This window comes from Ixodes scapularis, unplaced genomic scaffold (assembly GCF_016920785.2).
Source record: "Ixodes scapularis isolate PalLabHiFi unplaced genomic scaffold, ASM1692078v2 PGA_scaffold13__105_contigs__length_92229423, whole genome shotgun sequence".
Taxonomy (NCBI): Eukaryota; Metazoa; Arthropoda; class Arachnida; order Ixodida; family Ixodidae; genus Ixodes; species Ixodes scapularis.
This window is the reverse complement of record NW_024609839.1, coordinates 89,170,892-89,185,403: the sequence shown is the minus strand read 5'-3', so window position 1 is coordinate 89,185,403 and position 14,512 is coordinate 89,170,892. Positions and strand designations below refer to the sequence as shown.

Below are 14,512 nucleotides of genomic sequence, written 5' to 3'. Positions count from 1 at the left end.
TTAAGCATGCCACAGTCGGAAAGAATTGGCTTGCTGCCAAAGACCTGAACCAGAAAAAAGGGAAACAGATGAGGCAGAAGTGAAAACTCCGAGACACTTCAAGAAGAGTTCGCCAGCAGCTAAAGGACACATGCGAAGGAAAAAAACATTTTTTCTAAAGAGCCGGGTTGGGAAAAGGAAGTCGCAAACCAATTTACAACAAAAAAGAAAAAGTTTTAGAGCTATATTTATGGCGCGATACGAATTTGTAGTTGGCACCCGCGGGCGTTGCGGAAAAGTGGCTGCCATTTATCACGTGACTGGCCGCTATTTGTCACGTGGTGCTTGCCCTCTTTCGGAAGCTTCCTATGGTCTCGAAAAGTTACTTATTCATCTTCCTTTTGGAGTATAACAAAAAAACGAAGATTAATAAGTAACTTTTAGAGCCCAAAGGAAGCACCTGAAAAAGCGCAAGCAAACGTGATACACCTGTGCGCCGGTCAGATGACGGCGGCAGCGCCGCGGAGCGGACAAACTTAAGCGACGGCGGCGGCATGGAGAAACGCGTTGAACCGGCGTCGCACCACGCTCAGCGTGCGGCGGCGGTGTGACTTTGCGTCGGCGGTGCACAGGTCTACCACGTGACCGGTGGCAGATTCAGCAGGCGCCAACTACAAATTCGTTTTGCGCCGTAAATATAGCTTTAAACATTTTTTTTTTTCGCTGTAGATTTGTTTTATAACATTCTTTTTTCATCTAGGCTGTTTAAAAAAAAAGTTTTTTTTCCTTTGCATGTGTCCTTTAAGGAAACTAAAGAAAACAAAACAAACAAAAACAGTACAAAATGAGGATGTGGCAACACTAGATACGGTGATGTGCGCCTCGTAAGAGACATGTGTTTACGTACGCTGCATTCCGCATAAAACGCAATTCTGCATAAGACGGTTTGATCGACAGATCAAAGCATCCGCAATTTTTCGTTACATCCTTTCGTGACGCTCAGGACTTAAGGCCCGTTCACACTCTTGCGACCGAGTGCGACCGAGTACGACTGAGGGAGAAGAGTTCTCTTAAAACTTGTTAAATGTTTTTAAAATGAGGGAACAAACTGGCATTGTGGCGCCATCTATGCGGTCACCCTGGAACTGCATTTCACAAGAGCGAAGGTTTTGTGGGATTTCCGAGGTCAAATCTGCGTAATACCCTTAGAAAGGCTCGTTTATAACATTGAGAAAAGTTTTTCGAGCCAAGAGAGAAAGGATAATGCGCGAGAAATAAAACAAAATATGCCAGACCGCCGAGTTTACACTGCTTCCCAATAGATGGCGGCAGTGTGTTTTCTGGTTTAAGAAGTTTTAAGAAACCCAGGTTTAAGAGGTCGCAAGAGTGTGAACGGGCCTTTAGATGCCGGCCCTAAAACGCTATCTGCGTTATGAAGCCCACCTTGGTTGATGAGATCCCTCCTGAGCAGTGGGTACAGGATGGGCTCCAGGTAGTCGACATCCCTCACGAGAAGGGACTTGCCAAAGCGAACTGACAGCTCCAGGGTGGTCAGGAAGTTGGAGTCCTTTCGGAGAGACGGAAGGGCTCACTTCACAGCCACCAAGCGGCAAACAATGTCCCCGTTGCCCGTACATCTACACACCTCGAGAACACTCGAAAACTGTGCAAAACTGTGATTCGTGCAACTGATCTCCGCCTTTTCCTAAAGTCAGCTACAGATACCTAGCTTTCCCCTTACCTTTTCGTGTGCATATGTACCATATTTACGCGCGTATTACCCACCCCTACAAATAATGTTCCTGCACTCCTTACTTACTACTTTCCGAAAAAAAAAATAAAACCAAAAAAAACCTGCGTATAATTTGCATTAACCAAGCAAAGCAATGTCTAGATCCCGCTAGAAACCATACCTTTATTCTGAATACATTCATCGCTGCAGTCACTGCATATACCTGAGGTGCCTCCACTGTTGCTGCTAGCATCGTAATCCTTGTCGTCAAGGCGATTGCTGATGCAGTACTTTCTTAAACTGTTCTGCACAATGTCGTCTGGAAAGGTCGTGGTCATGTTGGATTTAAGTCAATACAGCAAAAGATCTGATAATAGTCAGATCCTTTGCTGAAAGGATCAGAAACCACAAAATCATGGCCGTCGATGGCAATGCACATCCAAAAGCAACGACGCTCCGTACATTGCCGTCACATCAAAGGTGGCGCGGCTTGGCTCAGCTCTGCTCAGCTGCTCGACCCACAAAAACTATGCAAAGATGGCTACCCCAAGGAAGGAGGACAACGAGGAAAAGGTGGGGAAAATAAAGTCCCTAGGCGATACCGGAGAAGGGAGACTCTGGGGAATCTATCCCTAGGACTTCAGGTGCATTGCCGTGAAGCCGCACTGCCGTCTGAAATTCATGCATAACCCGCATCCTTACTTTGGCTTTGATTTTATGTAAATCTTTATGCGGATTAAATGTAAGAAAATACAATATTTTCCGGACTGATGTCCTCAGCCGGTGTATAGACCTTTCCAAAAAAAGGGCTCCTGTCCAGTTTCATTTTCAGTGTTTGTGCGCGGCCCGGCACGCAACGAACATGTGCGTGCTGGGCCGAGGAGATTGCACGCTGGGCTAAGGACTCCTAATAATTGGAATGGCGTATTGTCCGCAGGCGAAAATTTCAGTTAGGATCTTGGGTAGAAGCAAAGATACCACAGCCAGAGAACTGATAGAAGTGTTTTATATAAAGGAATGTGACTGTGTTAGCGATACCTCGGTTTCTTTGAAGGAGAGTGAAGTTCAGTTTTTATCTGGGTTGCTGGTCTGATAATGACTATCGGGGAATGTGTCTTCATGGGTGACTTTTCTATCTTTTTTCTGTTTCCTTTTTCCTTCTATGCAGCGTGCTGCGCATGCTCTTTCTGGATGTCCGTGGTTGATCGGGCACGGATAAACGAGTTGAAAGTTGCATTTGCCCGTGTCTACTCCCTTGTGATTGTCCCTTGTGTTGCACAAAAAACTTCGAGACTCTATCATGAACCAACTAGGCCAGCAAAAAGTTTTATTATAGTCACCCTGTTTCAACTCCGCGGCCTAAGAAATCATGAGCAGTGGGTTTAGGTTTAGCGTGGGAACCAAGACGTAGCTCACCCGCTGTGTGGCCACTTCGAGCTGAAGGTCCTTGAGATGGCGCTTGAGCCATTCGGTCGCCTGGCTCGAGGGATCGATCACAAAGGGACACAGGGAAGACTGAAAGCAAGAGGAGAAGCGAAAAGCTTGGCTCCACACTCCGCACAAAGCCGACCGATGCAGAACGCATCGTGCGTTTACGTCAACCCGTTTTTATATGTTTGGGCAGGATGCGTCTGTTTTGCCCGCTAAAGTCACGCTGCTTGGGCGTCGTACGAGAGACGCAATGTCCGCCGCAGACACAGAACTATCTGCGGGCACGCCTCGGACATGTTCGAAGCACGTTTCCTTCGTGCATGTGCACATGCTTGGAATGTGTATGCAGAGTTTTTGTACGACCAACATGACGGGAGCATCCTACAAGAAAGAGGTGTGCCTCAGAAAGTGCCTGCACACTGTCCTTAGTACTATGGGTTAGTGTGACCGTGGCTTCGGGAAAACTGTTAGGGAATGAAATAAGAACACACGATGTGTAATTCGTCGGTCGGTTGGCCAGTATTCACGAAGTATTTCAGGGGTGCACAACTCAAAAATGGCGCGGGCCAAAAAAAATGTTTATTGAGAACTGCGCGGGTTTTCAATATTTGGCAGACAGGCTTTCAATATCCGGAATCATCGCACTGGTTGCCGTCTTGAGCACATCTCGCAGTGTCATGTCCGTGGGCTGCATGTTGTGCACCCCTCTAGGCACCTACCATAACATCCAGAGTCATCACCCACCCCATGTCTTGGGCGAACATCGATTTAAAAAAAAAACAGAGTGATCGCCCTCCCCTACAAATGCCCCAATGCGGACTCCTCAATCCGATCCGTGAACATTCATCCTACCCGAATGCCGTGGCCGCAGACCTTACGGTTGGAGGACGTCCGTGACAAAGTAAAATGAAAGAGGGAAAGACTCTTCTCTTTGTTTATGTATTTCCTCCCCAATTTCTGCAGCCTTGAACTTGTACAGTAATCCCTCGCTATAACGAAATCACATTTTTCAAATTGTAACTTCTCCACTAAGGCAAAGGGCAAACAATAAAACGGAGCAAACAGGTGATGGAGGGCAGAGCATCGCTTCCGATGCTGATGCGCAGAGCCAGCCAGGGGGCACTATACTCACAGCACCAATGACTGACACCGCCTCACTCCTGTTGGAATCGGGTCAAGGGAGTGGTGCAGCCCAGAGGAGATCATCCTTCCGAAAGCCCCCGACGTGAGTACTCGTACGGATGCGCCTGCGGCGTACTACATGCTACACGCACATGTGCGTCGAATGGAACTGGGAGCGTTTACCGAAATTCGCTTCGATCTGCGAGGTTGAGAAAAGTGGCCTGCCCAAGTCTGAAATCGCCAAAGAGCCCGACATTCCGGCATCGGCTGTTCGACACTGTCCACCATCTTATGGAAAAAGCAAGCAGACTGGACGGATTCAAAGTTTCTCATGCAAGAGAAAGCGCGCCAGCGACCCGAAGGGGAAAGATCACCAACTGCTTTGCGCACATCCGATTTTTTTCTCGCGAGCATGCCTGCCGAGACGGCGCACGATTTCCATAACTGCAACTATCTCTACAGTGGTGTCTGAAAACATATTGGTAAAGTCATCGAGGATAACTTTGATTTGTTCGCACTTGTTGATGCGGACGTTCCCATTGTTGCTCCTGCCACAGATGCTGCAATCGTAGACCTTGTGTGTGGCCAGGGAAAACAGGAGCGATGTCGGCAAGGGACCTTGGAAAACCTCCAACGACTGCGGAGACACAAAACATCTTACAGCTGCTTCAAAACGAAGTGGAGTGCAGCAGCCATGACAGTGTTCTTGCGATCCCTGGAGCAGTTTGAGAACTGATGCCCAGCTGAAATTATCGGCAAACTTCACTTAATTATTTTTGTACTCGGTGAAGCTGCCACTTGTTGTTCATAACCAAGGTTTGTTTTATAAATAAATGGTCAGAGTGTTCCTCAGTGTTCCCATGCACCTGGAAGGCTGCTGGCGCTATTTTTCTGGCTCTCTCGTTTTTATCGAAGTACCGGTTATATAGAATTTTTTTGCCATCCCGTTGACTTCGGTATAATGAGGGATCACTGTATTAAATGCGTGCAAAAAGGAAAACGATGGACATAAAAAAAATGAAACTTTGTTTTGCTTACAAAAAGGTTTGTTGAGACAAAAAGAACAAAGTCAGAAAGACAACACAAGCAGTAACCAATTCGGCGATCGCAAGGTCGGCGAATGCCCCATATCCTGGAATGTAACAGCCGAGTGTAAGGTCAAAGTCCATCTCCTCCCAAGTAAGGTCACCCTGAACCCTCTCCTTCTCCTGGAATGTCACGAACGCAGTTGGTAAGGTTGTGCAGTGTTTAAGACAAAGCCAATGGGTAAATAAAGACTTGCTAGAACGCTGCACACAGACATTTGTGGAGTGTCCCATTTCGAGCTCTGTGTTCGTGGTGCCATCCACACCACGCAGCAACGCTGCCTTAACCCGCGTTGATAGAACGCCGTGCACAGATGCACGCATGTATGGACCAAGAAGAAACTTGCGCAAGAGCCTGCTCCTTGCCACTGACAAGGCACCAGACTTGGCTCGAAGTCAAAGTATTTACCAACATGATCGCCGGCTTTCCCGCTTCCCCCAGCATCGGTCTTCTTCACTTCTGACGTCCACTCGCTCGCTTACTGTACCTGGTTGGGTTTTCTAAGTTCTTGTCAACTATCTGTTTTTCTTTTTGTTTTTACTAACAAAAATAACACAGTAGTGTTAAAAACGTGTTTTCACAAAACAAACATCCGTAGTGTATGCCGATCGGCGGCATTGATTGCACCTATGCAAGCAACAGACTTTGCGATAGTAAAATGTTTATGAGCATTTCTTGCATAAAACAATAAAACTAATCCGGGTTTTGAGTTAAATGTATGTCTTGTGCAGCTACGCTCGATACTGACAAATTGGCATTTTTCTATACTTTTTGTGCTTACCCACTGAGACATGGCCCAACCCACTTTTTTTATGAATTTCAGGCGGCAGGGGGGTGGTGGGCGATGACTCGGTATATTACGGTAAGTTAGATTTTAACGCAGAATGTATTTTATGAGCCATTTTTTACAAGAAAATTGTCATAAACAAACTGCACGGATGAGTATTCTGAAGGAGCGTCGCAAACAAGTGCCACGCTTGAAGCATTTCACAATGTTAAAGGGGCAGTGCAACGATTTTCAGACTTTGGCCAAATAACTGCGGAAATCAATCTGCGTCACCTATAGAACGAAAAACTGAAAGCCGCATTTTCTCGCGAGCGCTAGTTCTTATTTTAAGAAAATGAAACAAATCGAAGGTCGAAGTGCCTCTCAACTCTCCACGCCGACTTTCGAGTGACGTCTCTGGGGGTTCACGTGGTTTCCCCTTGGGCCCTCTCTTCAGAGACCCCAGCCGCTTCCTCCGCGATTGTCGACTTTCAAAGGATTAGCCTCGTCGAAGGTCGCGGCGAGCGATGTATACAAAGGACGGTTCGCCACGGGGCTGACGGCGAGTGTAGCAGTGGAGGGGGACAGGGTTTGCTGACTTCCGCGTATCCCCCAGAGACGCTGTCATTTTAGTTCCCGTAGCCGCCACCGGCGGCTGCAGATCGGCAAAAAATTGTTTTTTGCCTGGCGATTACGCAGCAGAATAGCCGTTTTTTGGGGAAAGGTGACGCGTTTTTGGTCACTTGGGCTTGTATGAACAATATAAAAAATGCAAACTGGCAATTCTTTCAACATTAAAACCGTTGCACTGCTCCTTTAAGGTCATAAAGTTTGAGCCCCCGCAGGGGTTCAAACCTGGGTCAGTGTGGTGGCAGTCAAATACTACAGCCCCTGAGCTACTAGCTCAGCTGCTCTTGAAGGGTAAATGATTGAATTTGAAAGTTCTGTCAGAACTGCAGCTTGGGCGATTTGGTTGAACATGGTGCCGACTTTACACAATCAGCACACATTCTAGTATTCAGGAAAAAACACAACATACACGCATCAGCGCAATGTGTATGTTCTGTTTTGTCCTGAATACTAGAATGTGAGCTAATTGTGGGTTGTAAAGTCGCTAAGGTACAGGGTGTCCTTGAAAACAATTTGTGAGGTTTTTTCACCGTAAAAATAAAGTAAGGATCGCTGAACGCTCATTTGCTGTCCAAAGGTAGCGCTAGAGGTTCGAACCAGATGCCAAAGTTTCAGCCCAAACAGACATCTACTTCAATTGCATGATTTTCGGAAAATTTCAATGGCAAAATGGCGACCATTTTCGCCTGTTTTCGGTTTCTGGCGCCTAGAGCTCCGTGTATTCGGGAGCTCCAAGAGCTGCCATTTTCCCATTGAAATTTTCAAAAAATCACTTATAAATTCTGAATAAGATATCAGTTCCGGCTGAAAGCTTGGCACCTGATTTGCACCTCTAGCTCTACCTTTAGGCGGAGAATGAGCATTTGGCAATGCATAGTTCATTTTCGCAGTGAAAAAAAAAGCCCGTAAATTTTTTTGGGGGAGACCATGTATTTGAAAGCAAACCGGCCAGCGAAAACAAAAGGTTTTAAATAAAAAAAAAAAATAAAGATGTAATTAAAAAACTTTCAGCCTTTCCACTCTGGTGAGGAATGAAGAGCAGCGGAGCTGTAGCTTCTGTTCTCGGCGGTGAATTTCCAGGCGAGCGATCTCCTCTTCTTTCGCAAGGGAACCTGAAGCGCTCGACGCACGCGGTGGTTTTGCAGACCCATTCCCACTGCTGCATACGTCACCGCTCCTTTCGCACCCCGTCTTCTTTCCCCGAAGAAAGGGCACACGGCCGACCCATTGCGAGTCCAAACCGAAGCTGATAAAAGCGTAGGAAACAGCGCGCAAAAAAAAACGAGGACAAAGAAGAAACACACGCGCTGTGGTCATGACGAGTGTTTCTTCTTCATCCTCGTCTGTTTTTCGCACTGTTTCCTACAATGAATTCCAACCAACTCGCCCAACTATCCATTTGCCTATAATAGCGAGAGGTTGCCGCCATCTATGAGCAACAACAGCAATCAGACTAGTTGCCTGGTTGCCGCTGTAGCTTATAGATGGCGGTAGCTGTCCAGAGGTTTGTGTAAGTTTGTGTAGACATTTCTTTGGCACCACACACGATCTTGGGGAACCCATCCCTTAACGGCTCCGCTGTAAAAAAAATAATTAAAAAATAAAAATTGAAGCACAAACCAAACACAGTGTGTGGTTTCTATGGGACACATTATGTGCTCAATGGACCATGTAGGCACGATCAAGCATTCTTTTTTGTCTCACGCCGAACAATGCACTGGGGACGTGTCAAACGACGCAACGTGAACCCTCGCCTGCAAGAGCAACACTGCGTTCTCCAGAGACAGTGGGTCGGCTGGCAGTCCCTCCGCCTTCCACGTGAGCTGCTCCTTCTCCGAGCCAAGGAACGAGCACAGCCGGAAGTCGGCCAGGCTCAGCATCTGGCACCAGCGCCCAACGAAGGAGCCGCGCACTTCTTCGGGCTGAGCGGGGAGGTAGGTCAGGAATGCGGACGCCAGCAGGCAGCGACGAGGGAGTTGCGACAGCTCTTCCTCCATTCCTGCGAGCTGGAGTGTGGGACGACCGTTGTTAGCTAACGAGCAAGCATCCGCTCAACATTCCTAGATCATCTCTAAAGGCTGAGGGATGGGCGCTTATTGGGTTTGAGCACTAACGTGTGCTGGGGCAGGCTCCACCACCTTGCACCGATGCGCTCGCAGAACCGGCAGCCGCGGAAAAGCATATAAACTAGCCGCAGTAACCGACGAGGTAAGAACGGCAGGGCGCGTCTTTCTAGCGCCCGGCCCTCCGGCAAGCGCTCCTTGCCTTTCACCAAGCCTCAACTGCGCACGTCCGTTCGAGGTGCACGACATGCCGAAGCGTTTGCGAACGTAGGCAGCTCGCGCCGAAGGCGGGACACTCGAAACTCTTCCCCGTCATTCTCATTGTCCACGACTATGCGTGCATGCCCTCGGAAGTCTGGGGCTTTGCTCGATCTTCTTATGCTTAGCGAGTGGCGGGTGGGTGCCCGTTGCAACGTGGGTGAGTGCTCGGCCTTTTAAGGTAACGCGCAAAATGTTAACAGATATATTTGCCTTGACACTCGACGAAAAGCCGACCGATGCAGAATGCACCTGGAGCTTGCATCGACCTGTCTCGTTTTGCTTCAATCTGTAGCAATTGTTTTGCGTTTTAAGCTGCAGTATCGTACATCCTATATAAAAGATACGGTGTTAGACATGATGACGGAAGCATGTTTTCTTCATGCATGCTTAGAACATGTCCTCGGGCAGTGTTCGTAGGACCAATGTTACGGGACCCTCGTACTGGGAAGGCCTCGGACAGCGTCTGTAGACTAACTTTTGTATTAGCACCGTAACTACAGCTTTAGGCTTTTCGGGTAATTCGTTAGTTAGAGATTAACATGTTTACCCACAACACATCTTGGTCGCCTTTATGCTAAGCATCGAGGTAAGTTTTTCTTTTTTCCTTTCTTACACTTGCAGTAAGCTAAGAGACATTCATAGCCTGTCTTCTTCCTCGGTGCTTCGTCTTGCAGCCGCACGGGCGCACATGTGGCTTCACGAAAGGCCATCACGAAAAATGTGAAAACACGTTGCGAAATCACTTTGCTCACGGTAGGAGTCAAAGCGCACAACTCTCGCTCACTAGCCCAATGCAATGTTCTTAGACCTCTCGACGTCGTTCAAAAACCATGCTTCCGTTGCCCAGACACGAGCCCGTAGGAGCCGACGGCGTTCCTGGCGCCACTGGCGTCGTCGCCTTCGCGGGCAACAAAGAAAAACCTTTTCTGAACATTTTTTTTTTTTTTTTTTTTCTTGCAAACTTTGCGTTTGCCATGTAGATTAAAAAAAAAAACGACCGCACCTCCACGTGGTGAATGATGTTGATTTGGGGCGAAGCTCTGGTGGTGCTTGTCTGCTTAGACGCTGAGCCGCAGCATGCCGAGCCTTTCGTTCGTTTTCATCCACGTCAGAAAGAGAATGTGTGGTATGGAACGTGGCTATATAGGCATTTGAGCAACCGCAGCGCCCTCTCGTCTATAAACGTTGAGCCAATGCATGCAAAGTTTAACGCAATTATATACGCATTTGACCGCAGTGCCCTCTCCTGTATAGACGTTGAGCGGCTACATGCAACGTTTCATCCATGACAGAAACCCCAGCTCTTGAGTTACTACCCCATCTCAGAGCCCCCTACTAGTCCCGCAGTTGTGGCCGAGTGGTTAAGGCGATGGACTAGAAATCCATTGGAGTCTCCCCGCACACCTTCATATCCTGTCCACTGTGCAAACTTTTTTTCCTTTTAAAATTTTTTTTTGCCTTACACGAGCACGAGCACCAGCAAGATCGATGTGAGCATGGACGCTGGACGGACAAGGCTAGACCCTAAGGAGCTTCGCCCCTAAAAACCTGTTGGTCGCATGACGTCATGTGTTAACGGACCATGACGTCACCTTGTGACCCATTGTGGCAACAACCGTAGCAACAACTGTCGGACCGACCGACTCATGCTGGCACAAGTCACTCGATCGCGCTACCCTTCATCAACGATGATGGAGAGCACACCACCTGACGTAGGCGATCACGAGCTGCAATGGCTGATCAGCTGTGATAGCTCGTCATAGGTCAGTTGGCAGTATAGGGTCGTGTCAGCAGTAAAAGCTATAAGCGAAGACAGCCAATGTGCACGAGCACAATGGGTAAATAATTTAACTCAAAACTGTAGTCCAAATATTTTTAGGGGTTCAACGGGGGTTGGGAATGAAAATGTGCTTCTTGTGAAAGAATACACTGGCAGTCTCGTTTCTAAGGATCAAGTCAATGGATCTGGTTAAATGTGCCGGCAGTATTATGTAATAAAGTAGTTTGGATATGTCCACTTCGAGCAGATATGGCTCATATGCACTCCTGGAAAGTGGCATCTCGAATGTATTCAAAAAAAGTCTATTTTTGTTTTCCGTTTGAAGTGTTTTCCGTTTGTTTTGTTTCAGAGAGCACCGTGAGTAAGCCCACTTTCTGGAGTTGAGTTCTTTAAGGTGGTTGAATGCATGCTCACACTTCACAAACAAACCGCGGTTTGTTTGACTGAGGTTGACTGCCCGACTCTAATGTGGAGGTAGCCAAAGTGGGTACAAAGAACTTGAATAGGGTTCTCCTGGAGGCCTTACTAAGGGACGTCCACTTTGTCAGGGCCAAGTCCCCTAGCAAAATCTCAGCTGCTACTTTGAGGCTTTCATACTCTATTTCACCTTATGATGAGCCGCAGACGATACTACGAGGCATCGAAGCCAATCCAATGCCGTGCGTCATGTGACCTTCTGGAGGGGAGCAGCGACACACATAGTCACGTGGTGCGTTTGCAGTACTGGATTGGTTGGGATGCCTTGTAGCGTCTGCTGCAGTCCATCGTAAGGTGAAACGGAGCACCTTCTCCCATGCACTTCTTTAATCTGCATCAACGGAGCATCTTTCTTCATTATTGATACTTCTTTTTGATGTTTAGAAATTCACAGCCCAGCGTACAATCTCTATAACCCAGCATGTGCATGTTTGTGGTTTTGGAAAGTGAGCAAAGCATGTGCCATATGCGGGAGCTCTAAAGGTGGTACCTGCCAGAAGCTCTTCCTTGAATGGTCTATAGGCAGTTCAACAAAACACCTTTCTCCCTTCCGGTAAGTCGCATTCTGCTTTGTCAATGAACAGCGCCCGTCACAAACGCTTCATTATTTGCGCTGTTTTTGGTGTCTTAGAAATGCTGAAGCGCAGCGAGGGGCTCTGTCGACGACAATTCGGTAAGTATGATCCGAGACACTTATTACGATTTCTTTCCCTTCAAAGTTGTCCCGATGACATCAACTGGGGCCCTTATGGCTGCTGGCGGGTTGACTCCTCGATCGCTGGCTCGCCTTAAGTCCAAATGAAAACTGGCGATGGCGATGCTCCTATGCGTCGCCCACTACTCCAATAATGCAGTCGATCGTGATGCGAAAAACCTCTACCAAGCTGGAAACCTCCGTGCATAAAAACATGCCCAGCGAACGTTCGTCAACATGGTGTCTGGCAAGACTTTGAGCTGGAAGAATAACAGCAACGACGCTCCACAAGGGGCAGAGGTCAGACGTGCCTGCTTGGTCCAGCGCTGGTACTCCCCTTCGAGCTGAAGCACCATCTCCTCGGCGGTGCCGATGGTCTCGTCCGCGGAGCGCAGGTTGATCTCGATCTGCGCCGCCTCCTTGGTGAACTGGTTCAGGCGGTCCCTGAGCCGAGACACCTCTTGGTCCACATCTTCCAGAGCGCTGCCCAGCTTGTCCATCCGACGCTCGGCGGTCGACAGGTTCCTGTCACCGTCGGGCAGGACACATTGCGTCCACTCGTCCTTTGGCCGAGTGGAGTCGGTGATCAGCCAAAAGCCATAATCAGTGCCAAGTCAGTGCTGTGCTAGAACTGCATTGGGGGATGCCGATAAAAATGCTATTACATTTCAAATTTGAAATCGCTATGAGAAGGAGACTGTTTTTCTGGCTCATTTAACGGTTGGCCTCAAGGTTGATGCTACCCCGTAGAAACATGTTTCTTGCTGTCCACAAGACACACGGAAAGTTGTAGCCAATAGGAACCTGTCTCTTAGTGCAATGTAGGTTGTCCTTGTGAATCTTTAGAGAGGCTCCTTTTTGAATATGTTTCCAGCTGTGTGGATCGCTACCTCTTGTAAGGTTCCAATCAAGCGTCAGAAATTTATTCGTGCAGAGCAGCGTATAAAGGCCCGTTCACACTCTTGCGACCGAGTACGACTGAGAGAGACGAGATCTCTTACAACTTCTTAAATGTTTCTAGAATGAGGGAACACACTGACATTGTGGCGCCATCTATGCGGTGACCCTAGAACTGCATTTCACAAAAGCGAAGGTTTTGCGGGATTTCCGAGGTTAAATGTGCGTAATACCCATAGAAAGGCTCGTTTATAACATTGACAAAAGCTTTTCGAGCCAAAAAAGAAAGGATATTGCGCGAGAAATAAAAAAAAAATATGCCAGACCGCCGAGTTTACACTGCTTCCCAATAGATGGCGCCATGTTCTCTGGTTTAAGAAGTTTTAAGGAACCCAGGTTTAAGAGGTCGCAAGCAGTCGCAAGAGTGTGAACGGGCCTTAAGTCTGAACTTGCCGGTAGGATAAGTCGATAGCAATAAATACAAAAAGGATGCAAACTTTCGTGGTATTTTATAGCCATGCCAAGCAAAGCATGCCAACGTGATTGCTCACTTTTTCAGCTTTGCCTGTTCCGCCTCCAGGGGTCCGATCTTCTGGAGAACTTCCGCATACTTGACATTGGCCTGAACCCAGGACGCCAGCGGAGCAGCAGCCGCAGACGCCCTTTTAGCATTCTGGACAACGTTTGCAGGAAGAACAAATATTGTAGACCCCATCCACTTCACGTGAAGATGGAGGACCACCGAAGCTGTTACCTTTGTGATAACTTTACGACATCTATACGATTTACATATCATTGCAATGAAGACACGTACACGACTTTGCTGTTTCTGATTGAGCCCAAGTCTCTATCAGCATCGCGGAAGGGAAAGAAAAGAAGGTTAGGTAGGCGCGTTCTCTTAGCTGAGGTAAGTCAGTGACCGTAGATGATAACGAGGGATCAGGACCTTGCCGTCTAATAATGCCAAGGAAGGCTGACTCACGCGGGTTGCCCCCTCTCTTTATTTATACTTGCCACGACCAGAGGGAACGAAGGAGCGCCGTTTAAACGGGAGTGTTTCGTTAACATCCATGGAGGCACTTTTTTTCCAGATCCTAGCACGTAACAGCTTCGCTGTAAAAGGACGTTTTGTCAGCCGAGAACGGTTATAAGTTCTTGAAGATGAGCAATTGTCGTAGAATGATTGCCCCAACATTCAATGAGACACGTCAAACAGAATGTTTGAATACACATGTACCCCTTTACTGGTGAAAGCACCGATATAATGTGCACGAAAGCAAATCCAGAAGTGAAGACCAAGACCGCTCCACCCCTTTGCTGCAATACACGGCTGTTCACAGGAAGCCCTTCTTCAGAAGTGTGACTGCAAATGTGTCAAAATTTGTCATTTTATTTCCCCAGAAGACAACAAAAAGGAAATGTGCAAAAGAGGGACGTGGCAATGCTAGACACAACGTCGCGTGCCTGGTACGCAGAGACTGGAGTCAGCATCCGCTGCGTTCCTCATGAAATGCAGTTCTGTCTTTAACGGATTGATTGACAGACCAAAATACAACTGCAAATCTTTTTTGAGTTAAAGTGGAATGCGCATATC

General features: G+C 47.7%; 1 protein-coding gene across 1 annotated transcript in view; it reads right to left on the bottom strand.

Moving 5' to 3' along the window:
- The window catches only part of LOC120841873 (cytoplasmic dynein 2 heavy chain 1), a 62,936-nt gene that overhangs the window by 39,964 nt on the left and 8,460 nt on the right, over positions 1 to 14,512 (bottom strand). Inside the window, exons 6-10 of the mRNA XM_040212868.1 lie at positions 13,470 to 13,591; positions 12,333 to 12,546; positions 8,501 to 8,752; positions 3,128 to 3,226; positions 1,423 to 1,546 (exon numbers count right to left, since the gene is read on the bottom strand). Of these exons, the coding sequence (XP_040068802.1) occupies positions 1,423 to 1,546; positions 3,128 to 3,226; positions 8,501 to 8,752; positions 12,333 to 12,546; positions 13,470 to 13,591 (811 nt within the window). The remainder of the gene's footprint in view (positions 1 to 1,422; positions 1,547 to 3,127; positions 3,227 to 8,500; positions 8,753 to 12,332; positions 12,547 to 13,469; positions 13,592 to 14,512) is intronic.